We start from the raw sequence: 18688 nt of genomic DNA, 5'->3' as shown, positions 1-18688 counted from the left end.
CACACACACACACACACACACACACACACACACACACACACACACACACTCACACACACACACACACACACCCCAATCTTTAGTCTCAGGGAGTTGTCTAACAAGAGTCAAACAATCAGCATGGGTCAAAGAAAGGGAAATTGATACTAAAGGTGTCTAGTTCTGAGTTCTTAACATTTTTTGTGTTCTGGGATCCTAAGGATCTCTTCTCCTCATAATAATGTATTTAAATGCATAAAATAAAATACAGTGGATTACAAAGGAAGCCAATGGGGCTGAAACACAGTTACCAAAATATTTTCCATGTACTTTGGCACATAGGACAAGGATGAACTATTAAGATTCCTCTATTTCTTAACTAAACCCCTTGTATGTTTCCATATAATGTTTAGTAGTAAAACTCTTTTAAAAAATAAAAATAAATAAATAAAAATAAAATAAAATAAAGAAGGGACAACAGCTGCTTTCAGGAAATAGAGGGAAGGTGAAAGCCTGTACCCTCTCTAGCAGGCAAAGTTGAATCCAATTGAATTCAATTCAACCACCATTTATTAGGTACCTACCACGAGCAGTTAGATGGCACAGTGGAGAGAATGCCATGCCTGGAGTCAAGAAGATTCATCTCCCTGAGTTCAAATCTGGCCTCAGACACTTTCTGACTGTGTGACCCTGGGCCCTTATTTGCCTCAGTTTCTCATCTGTAAAATGAGCTGTAGAGAGAAATGGCAAACTACTCCAGTATCTTTGTTAAGAAAAACCCAATACACTTTGGATTATAAGCTCTTTGAACACAGGGGCTTTCATTCTTTCTTTTTGTATTTGTTTGCATATTGTTTCTCCCATTTAAGTGAGAGCTTCTTAAAACCAAGAACTGCCTTTCACCCTTTTTTTTTTTTTGTATCCCCAGTGCTTAGCACAGTGCCTGGCACATTGTAGTGGTGAGTCAAATCCTATATTTCTCAGTGGAACAGTGGGGCTCTTGGGAATTGAGGTCTTCAGCACCAAAGTGGTTAATAACATTTCCAGGGATCAAATAAGGCTAAAGTAGGAACCTTTCATGAATACAGAGTGGGGCTCTTCAGATCCAATGGAGGAAGGGCAGCATGACGCAATTATGCAGAGAATATTCATGCAAGGAACAGAAGACATCAGAGTCTTATACTTAAAAAACACTCCACAGCCCTGAGGACATATCAGAGCTGCTTCAAGGATGTGAGGAGGTTCTACAGTCTCCTAGAAACAAGTATCCCCTAATCAGACTGAAATTAAAATGTCTGCTCTGTTACTGATTAGTCCAAGATCACACGGCTGCTTAATCTCTCTGGGCCTCAGTCTCCCCATTTGGAAAATAACCGATGATGTATCTATCTCACAGGATTACTGAGAGGATCAAATGTCATAGTGAATTATCAAATGCTTTAACAAGAAGCATTATGGAAATTCAGGGTAGCTTATTATTAATTAAATGTAGCGTGGGGTACTAGCCAGAGAGTTGGCCGTGGGGCCAGCAAAATCTCTGAGGCATATTGGCTGTGTGACCCTGGGCAAGTCATTATTCCCCCTAAACAACTACCTAAGACTATAAATTGCAAAATAGTAACAGATCGGTATTGATAGAGATTCCTTACTGGAGGTTTCCTACACTAATGAAATCAAAGGTCCAGACTAAAAAAAAAAAAATCATAAAAATAGTGTTAATGCTTTAACAAGGCTTTTGGGTAAAGGAAAGCAGGGGTGCTTAGCTTTCTTCCCATTTCTCCTGGCAGTTAAATTCCTTTCATAGAATCTCTCTCTTTCCCATCTTGTTTCCTCCTCCTTAGTTCCTCATAGAAGGGCACCTCAAAGGCCATCTGATCTAATTCTCTTATTTTTTATTTAAGGAAACAGAGGCCTAGGGGGGTTCAACAGCATCCCAAGGTGGGCAACCTGCAGCCTTGAGGTCACATGGCCCTCTAGGTCCTCAAGTACAGCCTTTTGACTGAACCCAAACTTCACAAAGCAAATCCCCTTCATAAAAGGATTTGCACTGTAAAATTTGGACTCAGTCAGAAGGCCACACCCACAAACCTAGAAGGCCACATGTGGCCTGGAGGCCTCAGGTTCCCCACCCCTGGCATCGGTAATGTTATTCAGCTAATTGTGTCAGAGGTAAAATTTGAACCCAAGACCTCTGCTCCAGGGCCAGCAATCTTTCTGAACAATCCCACAAAGATAAGAAGGAATCAAGTTTAAGCTGGGTAGAAAGAAAGGAGAAAGAAGATTCCAATTCCTTTATTTTTTTTAACCACTTCAAGTCTTAAATGTCTATAAAGTAAGTTTCTCTTTTTAAAACATTTCACTTTTAAGATAATAAGCCTTTACTCTAGAAAGGGAGAAGGGAAGAGATAGAGAGGGCAAATGAATGGTGTTTTTGGTTTGTTTTTTTAACCCACAGGCCGTAACTCTTTTCGATCTTTTTTTTTTCTTTAACATTTCAAAATAGAAACATGTCCCACCCATTTCAGGTACAGAAACAAGAAAATTTCCTTGTGAGCACTGTTCACAGTTGTTTTACAATAAGGAAGGCGTTTCCACTTTGGTGAAGTTGTGTGTTTTGTGATTTGATTTATTTAACTAAAGGATATCAAAGTGCAAGTGTCCTCATCATGAGTGAAGTGCCTTTGGAAGGTAAGATCAGTTGTTTGGTCTTGACTTTCAAACAAGGATATTCTCAGAATCACATGATGTCCAAGAAGGAAGAAACCTCTTCCATAGCTTCCAGAAGCTATGTTCTTTCATAGCAATTACCTCTATGAGAGAATCAGACAATTTCAGCGTTGGAAGGGACCTTGAAAGCCAACTCTTATCCCCAAAAAGAACCCCCATTAAAACATACCAAAAAGTGGCCATACTGCCTTTGTCTGAAGACTTCTAATGAAGAGAAACCTGCGTCCTCCTCCTGAGGCATGGCGGATGGTTAAGGGGCAATCCTTCAAAGTGGATAGAGTGGCTGGGCATGGCAGTAAACATCTATCATCTCTGATACTGGGGAAGGCTGAGGCTGGTGGATTACCCGAGTTTGGGAGTTCTGAGCTGCAGTGAGCTAAGCCAATTGGTGCCACAGTGGAGAAAGTAGGAGACCTGGAGGCAAGAAGACCTGAATTTAAATCTAGCTTCGGACACTTAGTACCTGTGTGACCCTCGGGCAAGCTGACTAAGCTTCTTCAGACTCAGTTTTGCTCTGAGGCTAGATTTGAGGTATTCTTGACTCTCAGTCCAGAGCCCTATCCACTGTGCCACAGAGGTGCTTGTTATATAAGGAAGACTATGGATAGCCAGTGTGGGGATAAGACTTTAGCCCTAGGGGAGAAGTCCTCAATGTCAAGGTCCTAGGGAACCCCAAGAGCAAAAGTACTGGACTATGAACACATCCTACTTATGGTTCGGACTGTGAGAAAAAATAAGAACCAGAAAGCTTATGAACAGACAATTCTGGTTTTGCCCTTCCTTGTATCTCCAGTGCTCAGCTCTAGGACCACTGCCTTAGGAAACTCAAAAGCCATCCAGTCTAACCTCATCATTTAACTGATGAAGAAACTGAGGCCAGGGAAGTTAAGTAATTTGTCCAAAGTCTCATAGGTAGTAAGCATCAGAAGGTGGGATTTGAACCCAGGTCCTTTGATGTCAGGATTCTTTCCACTGTTTTTTGTTGAAAGACATGAAAACTGGGCAGCTAGATGGCACAGTGGATAAAGCTCTGGCCTTGGAGTTAAGAGGACCTGAATTCAAATCCCACCTCAGACACTTGACACTTAACTAGCTGTGTGACCCTGGGCAAGTCACTTAACCCCAATTGCCTCACACCAAAAAAAAAAAAAAAAAAGGCATGAAAAGGGGACCTTTTTTTTTTTTTTTGTCAAGAAGAGGACTCAGTCATAGAGGCCGAGATGTGGTCTGTCTTATCCCCCTGGGTAAGAAGATGGCAAAGGAAGAAGTTCAGGTGCTGGGGACAGTAAGGGAAAGGGAAAGGCTTGTCCGGATGGCAAGAGATGCTTCAGAACAGGCACACAGAACCCTGCATCTTTCTGTGTGAAAAGCAGCCTCTTGCCCCAGCTGCAGCCAAATACTGAGAGGCCAACACTGTTGACTGTAGCACCCTTCCCTGATCACCCTTCCCCAATCTGCGAGGCATTCTCCAATGAAATGTAAGCTCCCTGAGGGCAAGACTAGACGGTATTTTTACCCCCAGCAATTAGCATGGACCCAGGCAAGTGGCAGGCCCTTAAGAAATGCTTTTTTTTTTTTTTTCATTCATTCATACTACACCATAGTTGCCATTCTCCTTATCTCCCTCCCACTTGGGAACCTTGGATCCCACTCCTGGTGACTTTTCAGAATTATTCTAGCCTGAAAGAGGCCTCCAATCCACTCCACAGGCCCCCACCCTCGACTTCCAGTTCCCTTCCCCCATTAAAATGTACGGTCCTAGGAAGCAGGGATTGTCTTGTTTGCTCATCTTTGCCATCCCTGGTACTTGCTTAGTACAATGCCTAGACAGGGGTGGTGAACCGGCAGCCTTGAGGCCACATGTGACCCTCTAGGTCCTCAAGTGCTGCCCTTTGACTGAATCTGTTCTGTGAAGTTTGGATTCAGTCAAAGAGTCACACTTGAGGACCTGGAGTGATACATGTGGCCTGGAGGGCACAGGTACCCCAACCCTGGTAGAACATTACAAGTGCTTGATAAATGTTCTAGCCACCTATATATCTTGGAGTATTGGCTCCCAACTCTCACAGAGAGAGCTGTGTCAGCTACTCAGTCTGAAAAAATAACAAGGGCCGTACATTTGCATAATACATATTCAACTTTCACTATCACACTTGAACTTCAAAACTCCACCCAGTGAGGTAAGTACTATTATTATTTCCACATTGCACATGAGGAAATGAAAAGCTAAAGAATGCTTTACACTCCTAGAAAATGTAGGAGGTGGGATCTTGACTCAATCCATGTTCAGTGATTCAGTCCACCCAATGATCCCTTGACGATCTCACTTGGTGATCTCATCAGTTACCAAAGATTCAATTATTATCTCTATGCAGATATTTCCCACATCTATAAATCCAGCCTTAACCTTGTCCTAAATTCCAGTCTTACATCATCAACTTCCTCTTTGGACATCCTGAATGGGATGTTTCATAGGCATCTCAAACTCAGTATGTCCAAAACAGAACTTATTATCTTTCCCCCACCGGACATAGGTGAAAAATTCAAAAATCTTCAAATGTACAATCTGGCTATGGTAGAGACATTCCACCACAGCAGTTCTCAAGGTGTGGTTTGGGACCCCATACACATTTACTTTTAGAGGGTCCATAAGGTCAAATAATAATAAATATATATGATACTATTGATAAAATATCTTGCTTCTGTTGTTCAGTTGTTTCAGTCATGTCTGATTCTTCAAGACCCTATTTGAGGTTTTCTTGGCAAAGATATTGGACTTGTCATTTGTCATTTCCTTCTCCAGCTCCTTTTACAGATAAGGAAACTGAGGCAAATAGGTTTAAGTGACTTGTTCTGGTCATACAGCTAATAAGTGTCTGAAACCAGATTTGAACCAGGGAGATGAGTCTTCCTGACTCCAGACCCATCACTCTATCCACTGTGCCACTTAACTGCCCCATATATAAAATATATACTATATATTACATGTAAATATCACATATAAATATACTAAAATACTATATACACAAATATTAAAAACAATAATACTAAAGTATTTCAATTTCTAATATGGTAAATGTCAATCAACATAAACCACATAAACAAAAACTCTAGGGGGTTCTCAATAATTTTTAAAAATATAAAGGGGTCCTGGGACCAAAAAGTTTGAGACTTCCTATACTAGAATAGAGATGTCAAACATGTGGTAGGTCAAAACAGATTAAAATGTAAATGGGAAATATTTAACAAATAAAAATACAATAGAACATAGATAACATTATATTTTAAAACAAAATCAATATGCAACCAGCAGAGATCCTGGTGCATGGGTTGGCCTCATTTCTATTGTGTTTAACACCACTGGTTTAAAGCATTGGGATTTGAACTCAGAAGTTCTAACTGTAATCATGAACAAACTACCTTTCTAAGCCTTCATGCAACGGGGTAGTCATGGAAAGGGCAGTCAAAGGACTTGGGTTCAAGGCTGACCTATGCTACTTACTACCCATTTGACCTAGTTAGGTGGCACAGTGGATAGAGCAGTCAGAACGACCTGAGTTCAAATTCAGCCTCAGACACTTATTAGTTGTGTGACCTTGGGCAAGTCACTTAACCCTCTTTGCCTCAGTTTTTTCATCTGTAAAATGAGCTGGAGGAGGAAATGCAAAATATTCCAGTATCAAGAAAACCCCAAATGGGGTCATGGAAGAGTTGGACATGACTAAAACAATTCAACCACACCGACAATGACCTGTGTGACTGTGAATAAGTCACTTAACATTTCTGGACTTCCATTTCTCTTCTGTAAAATATGGGGCTGGATAAGATAACCTGAAAGGTCTCCTTCCCTCTCGTAGATCTGTCCATCCTATGATCTTAACCTAGAAAATTGGTATTACGATACTTAAGCTGCCTACCTTACAAGGTTGTTGTGAGGTTGAAATGATGTAATGTATGCAAAGGGTTTTGCAAATCTTAAAGCTGTATCTAAATGTTAGCCATTAGACTTTGGGCACCCATCTACAGACTTCTGGACCCATTAGTATCACTGCACTGCTTCCTAGACATAATTCAGACCAGCTCCCCCTCTGAGGTTACTTTCTATTTCTCAGTATGTATTTTATATATATCTATGTATACATTTTCTCCCCATTAGATGGTAAATTTCTCGAGAACAGGGGACAGTTTTTTCCTTGTTTGCATCTCCAGAGCTTAGTATTGTACCTGACTCATAGTAAGCACCTAATGATGCTTATTGATTCATTCTCTTACATTATTTTCTAAGAGTTTCGTGCTGTCAGAGTGTGACCTCTTTTAGGCATAAAGACCACAGAATCTTCAAATTTTAAAGCTGTAAGGGACCCTATTAGACCTGATTTATTCCATCCCCAAAAGGTTTATGCTGTTTTTAATGCACCAAGCATCTACTACATTACTGCATTCATGTTCACACTTAATAACAACCCTTTATTGACTGATTATATCATTCCTAATGAAGTTGTGCCCCCTGGTTCATGAAGAGCACCTACCACAAATTTATTAAGAGGCAGATCAGTACAAAGGTTATGTAAAACTTTCATTTGAGTATTGAAGTCATGTGAGAACAAGATAAGTTTAAAAACAAAAATCAGTTCAACTTCATATTGACTTTGAACTATCTAAGACCTCATCATTCAACTGAAACTTCCCTCTGCTAAGTTACCACGAATCTTAATTACCTAATCATCAAATCTAACGGCCTTTTCTCAATCTTTGTCCTTCCTGACCTCTATGAAGACTAAGAGACTGTAATGATGAAAAAATACTAGTCACCTCCAAAGAGAGAACTGATGAACTGAGAGCTAATTGAAGTATAGTTTTCTCACTTTATTTTTTCTTGCTTTAAAAAAAATATGGCTAATGTAGAAATGTTTTGCATGACTTCACATGTATAATTAATATCATATTGCTCGTCTTCTTGGTGATGGGGGAGAGGTCAGAGGTTGGGAGAGAATTTGGAACTCAAAATTTTAAAAAGAAAAAGTTTTCAATAAATAAATAATAAAATTTTTAAAAAATAAAGTCCTAGCACATAAAGCCTTTATGACTTGACCCCTCTTAACCTTTCTAGTCTTCTGCTTTCCTCCTCTCTACACAGCCTACGATCGAGCTTTGGTGGCATCCTTGCAAGCCATATGACATTCTACCTGAGTCTCTGCCTTTTTTGCTACTGAATTCTTGACCTCTCCTTGGCTTTTCTTGAGAATCAGGTCAATAGTCACTTTCTACAGGCAGCTTTTCTTGGTCTGTTCATTTTCTCCCTCTCCCCAACCCCCCCACTGTTAGTGCCTTCCCTCTGACGTTACTCTCCAGTCATACACTATATATCTTGGGTGTACTATTTACTAATAGAATTAATCAATCAATCCACAAGCATTTCTTTTGTGCTAACTTTGTGGCATTGTGCTAAGCGCGGGGCAAACAAATAAAAAAGCATAAAGAGGACCTGCCTTCAAGGAGTTTACGATCTAATTTGTAAGACAAAATACAGAGATCAGAACATACCAAATAAATAAGGAATAGAATGTGAGCTCCTTGTGGGCAGGGTTTTTCTGCCCTCCTTTGTATCCCCAGTGCTTAGCCCATAGAAGATGCTCTGAAACTTTCCTAGTCACCAATGGAGTGGAAGCAGGGCTATGTGCTTGCTCCCATGCTTTTTTTTACCATGAAGTTTTCAGTGATATTATCAGACAATAAAGACAAAAACGGCATCAACATCAGCTACCAAACAGATGGCAAATTATTTAACTTGAAAAAGCTACAAGCCAAGGGCTTAGCAATGTACCTGGCACATTTCAGGGACTTGTTAACTGACAACATAGTGACAGGAAACTCATGAGAATTTTTTTCTTCCTAAAATGGGACCAAATAACTAGAAGAAGGCCCCACACACAATAGGTAGACTATTTGTGTTAGAGGGCACAGACAAAAGTTGCACAGGTTGGATGGTTAAAGAGAATACTCACGTTGATGAGATCACAGCACCACTGGAATATTAGCACATTATGTGAGGTATGTTGTTCTTAGTAAATGTAAACATATTTTATTCAATCAATCAAGGCATGGCCTTCTACTCCTACCTACCATCAGTTGGAAACTATAGGTCTTGAATATTTTGACAATCCTGGACATTTTGTGTTGGCGGTTTCCCCAGTGACACATCATGCACAGACATATTTTACTTCCCACCCACTCTCTTTAATTGCCTGGAGTAGAAACATCGAGTTTAGAAGCTGAAAAGGATAGAAGAAATCATCTTGTTCAGCCCCCTCATTTTACAGATGAAGAAACTGAGCCTTAAGGTCACACAGCTCATTAGTGAGAGCACTGGGAGTAGAATCCAGGTCTAATTTCTGGTAATATAGGTTTGATCTTACAACACAGAGAGAAATAGTAAAAGAGAAACCAGCTGATCTGATGAGTTCAAATTAACAAGCCCAGACAAACTGTATCCCTGGGTACTGAAAGAAGGGGCAAATATGACTGCTGAGTCACTGTCTGTGATCTTTGAAAGGTCAGAGAATGGGAAATATACCAAGGGGTTGAATAAGGACAAATGACGTCCTGACTTTTTCACAAAAGGAATCACAGAATCCTAATTTAGAATTGGAAAGGCCATTAGAGGTCACCAAGTTTAATCTTCTCATTTTAAAGGTGAGGAAACCGAGGCCCAGGAAACTTAGTGATTTGCCTAAAATCACACAGATGAACAACAGGATGTGGATTTGAATCCAAGACTTCTCACTCTAGAGTCAGTGTTTATTCTACTATGTCATGCAGTAGAATCTAAAAATGATAAAACCATTAAAGTAAACTTGCTGCTTGGCCCTGTACTGCTTTCCATTTTTATCAGTGATTTAGACAAAGGCATAAATGTCATGCCCATAAATGTCATGCAGAGACGGCTCAAAGCTGGAAGTAACAAACTTGATGATGGAATCAGAATCTCAAAAGACCTTCACAGGCTTCTCACTAGACCAAATCCAAAGAGGTCCCTTCTAACTCTTGGCCTATGATTCCAAGATGAAAGTCATAGTTTTAAATGTAAAGTCTTACATTTTGGTTCAAAGAACCAACTTCACAAGTATAAGACAAAAGAATCATGACTTGAGAGTAGTTCATCTGAAAAAGAGCTGGAAGTTTTAGTAGAGAGCAAACTCAAGATAGCATGATATAATAACCCAAAAAGCCAACATGATCGTGGGCTATGTTAAGAGACGATCATCTCTCTCCTGGTCCAACTACAACTGGGACTATATTAAGGTCTGGATACTACATTTTATTTTTATTATTATTATTATTGTTGGCTAGGTAGTGGGGTTAAGTGACTTACCCAGAGTCACACAGCTAGTAAGTGTCAGGTGTCTAAGGCCAGATTTGAACTCAGGTCCTCCTGACTCCAGGGCCAGTGCTCTATCCACTGTGCCTCCTCGCTGGCTCTGGATACTCCATTTTAAGGAGGTCATTGATGAACTTGAAGGTATTCAGAGGACAGTAACCAGGATGGTGAAGCTCATGGTATATGAGGTTTCATTAAGGGATCTGAGGGATGGTTGACTTGAAGAGGAAAAGGGAGGAATATAGTAGCTACATTCAAATATGTGAAAGGTTGTCTGGTAAAAGTAGGATGAAATCTTCTTTTGGTTTGGTCCCAAAGAGTAGAACCAGGAACCAAACGTCATAGGAGAGCTTTATGAGAGGACAAACTTCCCATAATTAGAGTTACTCTACAGGAGCATGGGCTTCTTTGGGAAGTGGGGGAGGGGTGTCACCCCACATCTTCAAGCAAAGGCCTTGTGCTTTACCACTCATTGGATAACATGCTTGAGCAGCCTGGTGTGGTAGACATCAGGTCGGACTTGGAAAACTGAGGTTTGAATTCCACCTCCAAAATATGCCAGCTCGTTAAAAAATAGGCAAGTCACTGAATGTCCCTAAAATTCAGTTTCTTCATCTATAAAATGGCAATCGATACCAATAACGTCTCCTTCATCGGGAGGTTCGAATGGGCTGATGTCTACAAGAACTTTCTTTGTAAACCACGAACGCTACATAAAATGTCAGCAAATAGTTTTGCAAGAATATCTTTGTGTAAAGTTTGGATTAGCCAGTCTTTGAGGGCTCTGACAACACCTGCCATGATCCTATGGAGTTGGAAAAGGAGAGAGAAATCTGAATGAGCCAGATGACATGGCTCCTCAATTTCATTTCCTCCATTCTTCCATGACTCATCCTTTGCCAGATCCCTCTGTCCAGCCACTAGAAAATTTCCTCTGTTCCTCCAAAAACCAAACTTCTCCCATCATCAACCAAATTTTCCCACTTCCTCCTACTTCCATCCCACAACTTCTCTTATCTCATTCACCAACTTTCTTGTTTATTCTGATCAGTTCCTTCCCCAATAAAACACACACCAAAATTTTTTTCCCCTTTCCCAGATTCATTTAAATGAGAAACTGAGGACAGAGATAAGCTTTCCTCCACTGAGGAACTCTGGAATGTTTAATAAGCCTTCTTAATTCCCTTATCTCTAGCTTTCCTTTATGTTTTAACCTATCTCTACTTCACTGAATATGACAAGGTTTAATGTCAGAGGATAAATGGGATATTTGAAAACAAATCACCCCATGGCCAATGCTCACTTATCCATGGAACTGTAACGAGGATGAGGCAAGCAGGACTTTGTCCCAGGATGTCAAAACTCAGAGGATGCTGATTGTGTTTTTATACCTTCAGCCAGGTTCCAGGCTGTTCCATCCTCTAAAAGCCAGCACTACTGGAACTTTTCATCCTCCCCCACAAGGATCCTCAAGTCCTGGGGTCCTCCTCTGAGGCCTCTCTTACATCTAGCCTATGGACCATTTTGTGGTGCTTGTCTTGGGTCCCAAAACTGAATATCTATGCTATCTGGTGTCTAAAACCTACCAATCATTCCCATACCTCACTTTTTAAACAAAAACTTCAACCCCCCCTAAGGATAAATCTTCTAAAATCATGGGGGAAAAATGATTTTAATCTTATTTTTTTCACTTGTTCCTGTCCATGTTCCGGTGAAGTTTCTAATGGATAATGAGAAGCTCTAATGAGAAACAGCAACAGAGATTTTCCATATCCAATCCTTTTATCTTACAGGAATTGCATACCTGGAAACTAGCATACCTGAGTTGAAGAGCTGGTTAATGACAGAGTTGGGACTAGAGCCCAGGAATCTTAGTTTGAGCAAAGAAAAGAATAAAGGTTTGAATAAATCACCAACTGCATCAGCATTTCCTAAATGTGCAGTGTTTTTATAACAATTATATTCTGAAGTCTCTGACTCCAAAATGCTGCCAGCTGGATACTAAAGAAAACATAAATGATAATACTAGCAAGCATTTATGGAGCATTTTAAGGTTTGTAAAGTGCTTTACAATATTATCTCACTTTTATTCTCATGCAACAACCCTGAGAGGTAGGTGCTATCATTATCCCCATTTTATAAATAAAAGAACCATGGCAGGCAGAGATTAAGTGACTTGCCCATGGTCACACAGCCAATAAGTGTCTGGAGCTGGATTTGACTTCAGGTCTTTCTGACTCCAGGTTCAATGAGCTATCCGTTGCACTGTCTAGCTGCCTCTTAGCATTCCTTTTATGGCCTATGCACCACTCCATACAATCCATGGGTTCTCTAGGAAGCATTTCTTATGCAAAAATACAAGGTGGTATAGTGGACAAGTGCTGGTCTTGGAGTGAGGAAAACCTGGGTTCAAATCCAGCTTTAGCCATTTATTGGCTATATAACACTGGGCAAGTCACTTAAGCTTTCTGAGCCTCAGTTTCCTTGTCTGTAAAAGGAATATAAAACTACTCATGGTACCTACTTCGCAAGAGTTTCTGTAAGAATCGAGTGAGAAAACATATGTAAAGTGCTTTGAAAATCTTATAATGCTACTTAAACATAAGTTATTATTAATGTCATTGCAATAACTTGGTCATTCTTGGCATCTGTCACCATTATCATCTTGAGAAATGGCCTGTGTAACTGGGAAACAACAGAACACATCTCACGTAACAACAAACCCATTTCTGTTACTTATGGGCAGAAAGTTTTGCAATTGGGAGAGAAGCACTCTATCACAGGACTCCCTTTCCCACTAAATTAGTCATAGTAGACTTGCCTTTGGCTCGTTCTCTTACCTAAGACAGTCATAACTGTCTTCATGAGCTTCATCGGTGTCCGTCGGCGGCTGATGGACCCACTCGTGTGTGGGGACAAGACGTTGGTCTTCCTCTTCACATACATGTAGATACGCAGGTACACCACCACCATGATGAAGAAGGCCACGAGGTTGGACACTGTCCAGAAAATGAGGTAACTCCTGCTATAAATGGGAGCCAAGGAGGAGCAAGTAGAGATGTCACATAGGCAGTTCCAGCCAAGTGTGGGGACTGCCCCCATGAATATCGCGATAGCCCAGATGAGCAGGATCAGCAGTGTCACCCTCTTCTTGGTCAGATTACTATGGACTCTCATTCTCATGATGGACATGTGCCTCTCCACTGCAATGACCAGCAGATTTGTCAGAGAGGCCGTCAAGCTGGTGTCCAGGAGCCCCTGGCGCAGAAACCAACGGTTGACGGTCAGTGTTTTGGAGACAGGACCGGTGTTGAACATGAGGAACACATAGGCGATGCCAGCAAAGAAGTCTGCAGCGGCGAGGTTAGCCAGCAGGTAGTAGAAGGGAAAATGAAACTTTCTGTTCTTGACCACAGCCGCGATGACCAGAGAATTAGAAATAAAGATAAACAGGCAGAAGAAGGTCCCAAAGCAGAGAACAATCACAAGATTGGTCCCCGTCCATTCGTCTGCAGTATCGGCGTTGCTCATGTTATAGAAGAAGTCCATGCGTTTATCATAGTGGCACTCATTCATTATGGAAGAGGGCTGGAGAGCCTAGGAAGGAAATGGGGCAATAACAACAACAACAAAAAAAAAAAGAATATCAGTATAGAAGAATGAACAAATGAACAAGTTAAAAAGATGAAACACTCTGTGTAAAGGAGGATACACACAGAAAAGCAAGATCAGATTGTAAGCTCCTTGAAGGCAGGAACTGTCTTTTGCCTCTTTTTGTGTCCCCAGTGCTTCACACAGTGTCTGGCACAATAGGTATTTAATAAATGTTTCTTGTTTGATATTAAGATAATCCCTGCTCTCAAGGAGCTCACATTACAATAGGGAGAGAAAACACATATACATTTCAGCTCTATGTCAGATGGAAAGGCCTACTGGTCAACCAGTCAATAAATATTTATTAAATGCCTACTGTGTGCCAAGCACTGAGATAACAGCTGAGTCCTTAGGGTACAGGAAGCAAGATGGTAATGTATCTCCTTTAGTTATTTTTGGTAATAATTTTGGATAAGAGAGATATTACTAACCATTCCTTATGGAAGACATTTAAGGGAGGGAGCCACAGATCAAGATTTCTGAACCTTGAAAACAACCACGGTGCTACGGAAAACAATCCTACTCCAAACCAATCACAAGCACTTATTAAGTGTCTCCTATATGCAAGGCACCATGCTAGCTAGTGCCCATCAACATATCAGAATGTTCCTCTTAGCAGCTTGCCCAAGCACCTTTCTCATTTATCCACTGTATCCACTCTAATCAAAGGACAGACAGCCAATGACAGGCATGATCTTACCTGGTCAAAGGTAGTGGAACCCAATCAATAAACATTTATTAAGTACATACTATGTAACAGGCCCTGTGCTCAGCACAGGGATACAAAAAGAGGCAAAAGACAGTTCCTGCCCTTGAGGAGCTCCCAATCTAACGAGGGAGTCAACATGCAAACAACTGTGTCTCAGATGAGCCAATGACATTTCCCCCATAGGTCCTGAGGAACCTCAGTCCCTCCCGCCCTAATAAAAGCTTCCCTTTCCTTCTCTACATTGGTTCTTTGTTTTAAATTTGTGTTTGTAAGTAACGCTCATCTCCCCCAGAATCACAAAGCATTTATCAAGATTTTTTAAGCAAAAGAATTGGACATAGAGCCATATAAAGACCTTCTCATAGGGTCATAAACCTAGACCTGGAAGGTGTCTCAAAGGCCGTGGAGTCCAATCACTTCATTTTACAGATTAAGAAACTGAGTCCACAGACAGTTAAGTCACCTGCCCAAGATCACACAAGTGGTATCAGAGTCAAGATTCAAACCCAGGTTTACTGATTCCAAATGTAGCATCCCTTTCTCTGCAGTGGAGTACCTCCGAACCCAACAATCCCATCCACAATAACTTTGACAAGGAGTCTTCCAGGCTAAACATCCTCATAAGCTATGGTTTCTGGTGCCTTCACCATGCTAGTCATTCTCCTCCAAATGAGCTCCAGCTTGTTAATGTGGCATCCCAGGTATCGAGGACCATTTTGGAGAGGGTCCTTGGGCTGGTATGGCATGTTAATAGGGATGTCCAACATACTGATCACACTACAAATGATGCCACAATAGCAACCACAACTTTAATAGAAGAGTTATGATTGATTTCATTGATCTCATAGCCAACCAGAGCTGGAAATTCAACAGGAGGCACAAGACAGTCCTGCCCTCAGGGAGCTCACAACCTAACAGGGGCCTTGACCAAGGTTCCTTCCAACTCAATCTACAATGACATCAAATAAGTACCATTCCTACCATACCAAGCTGCCTCTGGATAGCTCCGTTAGAAACATTTTCCCAGAGTTACATGAACTGATGCAAAGTGAAGTGAGCAGAACCAGGAGAAGAATGTACACAGTAACAGCAACACTGTACAATGATTAGCTGCAGAATGACTCAGCTATTCTCATTAATACAATGACCCAAGACAGTTCCTAAGGATTTATGATGAAAAATGCTATCTAAATCCAGAGAAAGCGCCTATGGAGTCTGAATGCAGATCGAGGAATAATTTTTTTTTACTTTTATTTTTCTTGGGTTTTTTTTTTGTCTGTTTTCTTTCACAATATGATTTAATATGGAAATGTGTTTTATATGACTGCACATGTATAACCTATGTCAAATTGCTTTCTTTCTCAATGAGGGAGGGAGAGAATTTGGAACTCAAAATTTAAAAAAAAAATATTAAAAATTTTCTTAACTTGTAATTGGGGAAAAATAAAATATTAAGAAATTATTCTGAATGAAAAATTGTTTTTACATGTAATTGGGGAGGGGGGAATAATATATTAAAAAGAGAAAGGTTTTCCTGACAAGCCTAAGTTTGCGTCTTCACAACTTCCACCTATTCATCAAATAAGAATATTTATAAAGCACAGTTCCTGGCACATAGTAAGTGCTATTAAATGAATGCTTATTTTCTTCCCCTTCCCTTCATGGTTCTCTCCTTTGGGTCCAAGAAGAAAAAATTAAATTCCTCTTTCCAATGACAGCCCATCAGATCCAAGATTTTAGGTATCCTGATGCCTTACTGTGTCTTCTCAAGGCTAAAAGTCCCTAGTTCCTTGAACCTCTCCTCATTTGACATGGACTCAAGGCCATAGGTCTTCCCGATGGCCACGATCTGGATGCTCTCTGATTATCAATGACCTTCCCAAATGTAATGGCCAAAATGGAACCTAATACTCCAAATGTGGAATGATCAGGTAAGGGTACAAAGAGACCATTACCCCCTAATTCAGGGAAGCTTGCCACTCTTCACATAGTCCAAGATTGCATGATCTAAACCCACTAGACCTTTTTTCAGAATAATTATTGTTTTTTAGGCAAAGATCTACCTTGGCAATTTATGTGCCTCTGGATAGAGTGAGAGACACTAACTTTTTGTGGTTTTACTAAAAAGTACAATAAATAAACTCAGGTTACAATGACTTTGAGCAGGAATTAAAGAGAGCTAAAGATCACTGCAGATGGCACCTGCCACCATGAAATTAAAAGACACTCGCTCCTTGGAAGGACAGCTATGGCAAATCCGGACAGTATACTAAAAAGCAGAGGCATCACCTTGCCAACAAAGATCTATAGAGTCAAAGCTTTGGCTCTTCAGTAGTAATGTATGGCTGTGAGAGTTGGATTCTAAGGAAAGATGAGCACCACAGAATTGATGCTTTCGAATTGTGGTGCTGGAGAAGACTTTTAAGAGTTCCCTAGACAGCAAGGAGATCAAATCAGTCAATACTTAAGTTAATTCAGACTATTTACTGGAAGGTCAAATACTGAAGCTTAAATACTTTGATCATCTAATGAGAAGATGGGACTCATTGGAAAAGACCCTGATGTTAGGAAAGATTGAAGGCAAAAGGAAAAGAGGACAGCAGAGGATGAAATGGATAGTGTCATGCAAACAATGAACATAAACTTGCATAGACTTCAGGAGCTAGTGGAAGACAGAAGAGCCCGGCATGCTATAGTCCATAAGGTCACGGAGAATGAGATATATCTGAACAATTAAACAACTTCCCAGAGTTGCTGAGCTCATGTAAATAAAGTATTTTAACCTATATAAATGTCAATTATTATTATTACTCCACATACTCCAATAGAAGAAACACATTTCTGATTTTACATTTACTTTTAAACCCAGGTCTGTTTTCCCAGAGTAAAAATACGTCAAGGCTTCATGCGTTGGCAAGGCTTAAGAACTAACAAAGTCTATCCCAGAAACTAGGATCAAAGAAGCTTGTTTCCAAATATATCTTAGCATTTAAGCTGTGGTCCTTAAAATTTGTAATTACATGATGGAATAAAACCTCAATGTTTTTCACTTCATTAATCTTCAAACCTCACTATCCCCATAAGAAACAAAAACTCATCACCTTTGAAAGCATGTGTTTCAGTAAAAATGATCAGGAAGTTTTACAGTAGCGTCTGGTTACAGAGGCTATAATAAGAATACCAGCAATAATACTAATAACTGACATTTATACAGCATGTCCCAAAGTCTTAGGGCAGTTTTAACCTTTAAAGCTTCAAACCTAAGGCCTTTGGGACACCATAGATATATGTGTATATATGTATCTATGTAGACATAGTATAGAGGTGTCTATGTAGACATAGTATATCTATGTAGATGTAGTTTATGTACATGTCTAAACATATAGACATATGTACATACTCCAAGACTTTTGGGACACCATAGATACATGTATAAAAACAGATCTGCAAAACACTTTATATACATTATCTCATTTGAGCATTACAGCATACAGGTGTGCAGGGGGGACTTTTTTTTTTTTTAGGCTATTTATCAGCTACTCAAAAACAAAGGATGCCATTTTTATTCATCAAACTAAAGAAACTAAAACAATTAAACTTAATTATTTAATTAAAAACTAAAAATACAAAGGGAGTTATAAAATACCAAATTTGAGACATTAGGTACACCTAGGAACACTCAGGATACCTGAGTACGTATGCCTACATTTCCACCTCTTTCCTCTGTATTGTGAGATATTACTCATCACCTTCCCCCAACCTCCTCTATAATGTTTTGCAAGAGATTACACCGTTAAAAAATGTTGCTTTTGGCTTTGATGTCCCTCTGCTTGGCAAGGTCAAGCATTTGCTGACCGCAGCAATTTCTGGGCTTTTTCGGCTCCTGTGTTATGGCAATTGTTTTATGATTGTTATACTTCCCCAAGAGACAGCAATAAACAAAAGTCTATGTTTTTGTATTTAACCATTTGCTATTTGTCACAGTCCACAGGTTATTTAAATAGGTCGGGCTGGAGCTATTGAAAGTACAGGCTGTAACTTATCATCATTATATTTTCTTCTAATTTCATGTTAATTTTGACCTTTGCTCTAACCAGCCAGTGATCTGACTGCACACAGACAGATATTCTGATATAACTCCCACATGAATAATGTTATTTCTGGTCTGTTAAGATACAGTCACTGTGTGTGTGTGTGTGTGTGTGTGTGTGTGTGTGTGTGTGTGTGTGTGTGTGTGTGTG

At 40.1% G+C, this 18688-nt stretch overlaps 1 protein-coding gene across 1 annotated transcript in view; it reads right to left on the bottom strand.

Annotated features, from left to right (window-relative positions):
* Positions 1–18688, bottom strand: part of LPAR3 (lysophosphatidic acid receptor 3) — a 123858-nt gene that overhangs the window by 71249 nt on the left and 33921 nt on the right. Inside the window, exon 2 of the mRNA XM_027873924.1 lies at positions 12925–13681. Within this exon, the coding sequence (XP_027729725.1) occupies positions 12925–13660 (736 nt within the window). The 5' untranslated portion in view covers positions 13661–13681. The remainder of the gene's footprint in view (positions 1–12924; positions 13682–18688) is intronic.

Source organism: Vombatus ursinus, unplaced genomic scaffold (assembly GCF_900497805.2).
Source record: "Vombatus ursinus unplaced genomic scaffold, bare-nosed wombat genome assembly UNPS02014803.1, whole genome shotgun sequence".
NCBI lineage: Eukaryota > Metazoa > Chordata > Mammalia > Diprotodontia > Vombatidae > Vombatus > Vombatus ursinus.
The sequence above is the reverse complement of the archived record's forward strand: the minus strand, read 5'-3'. Positions and strand labels throughout refer to the sequence as shown.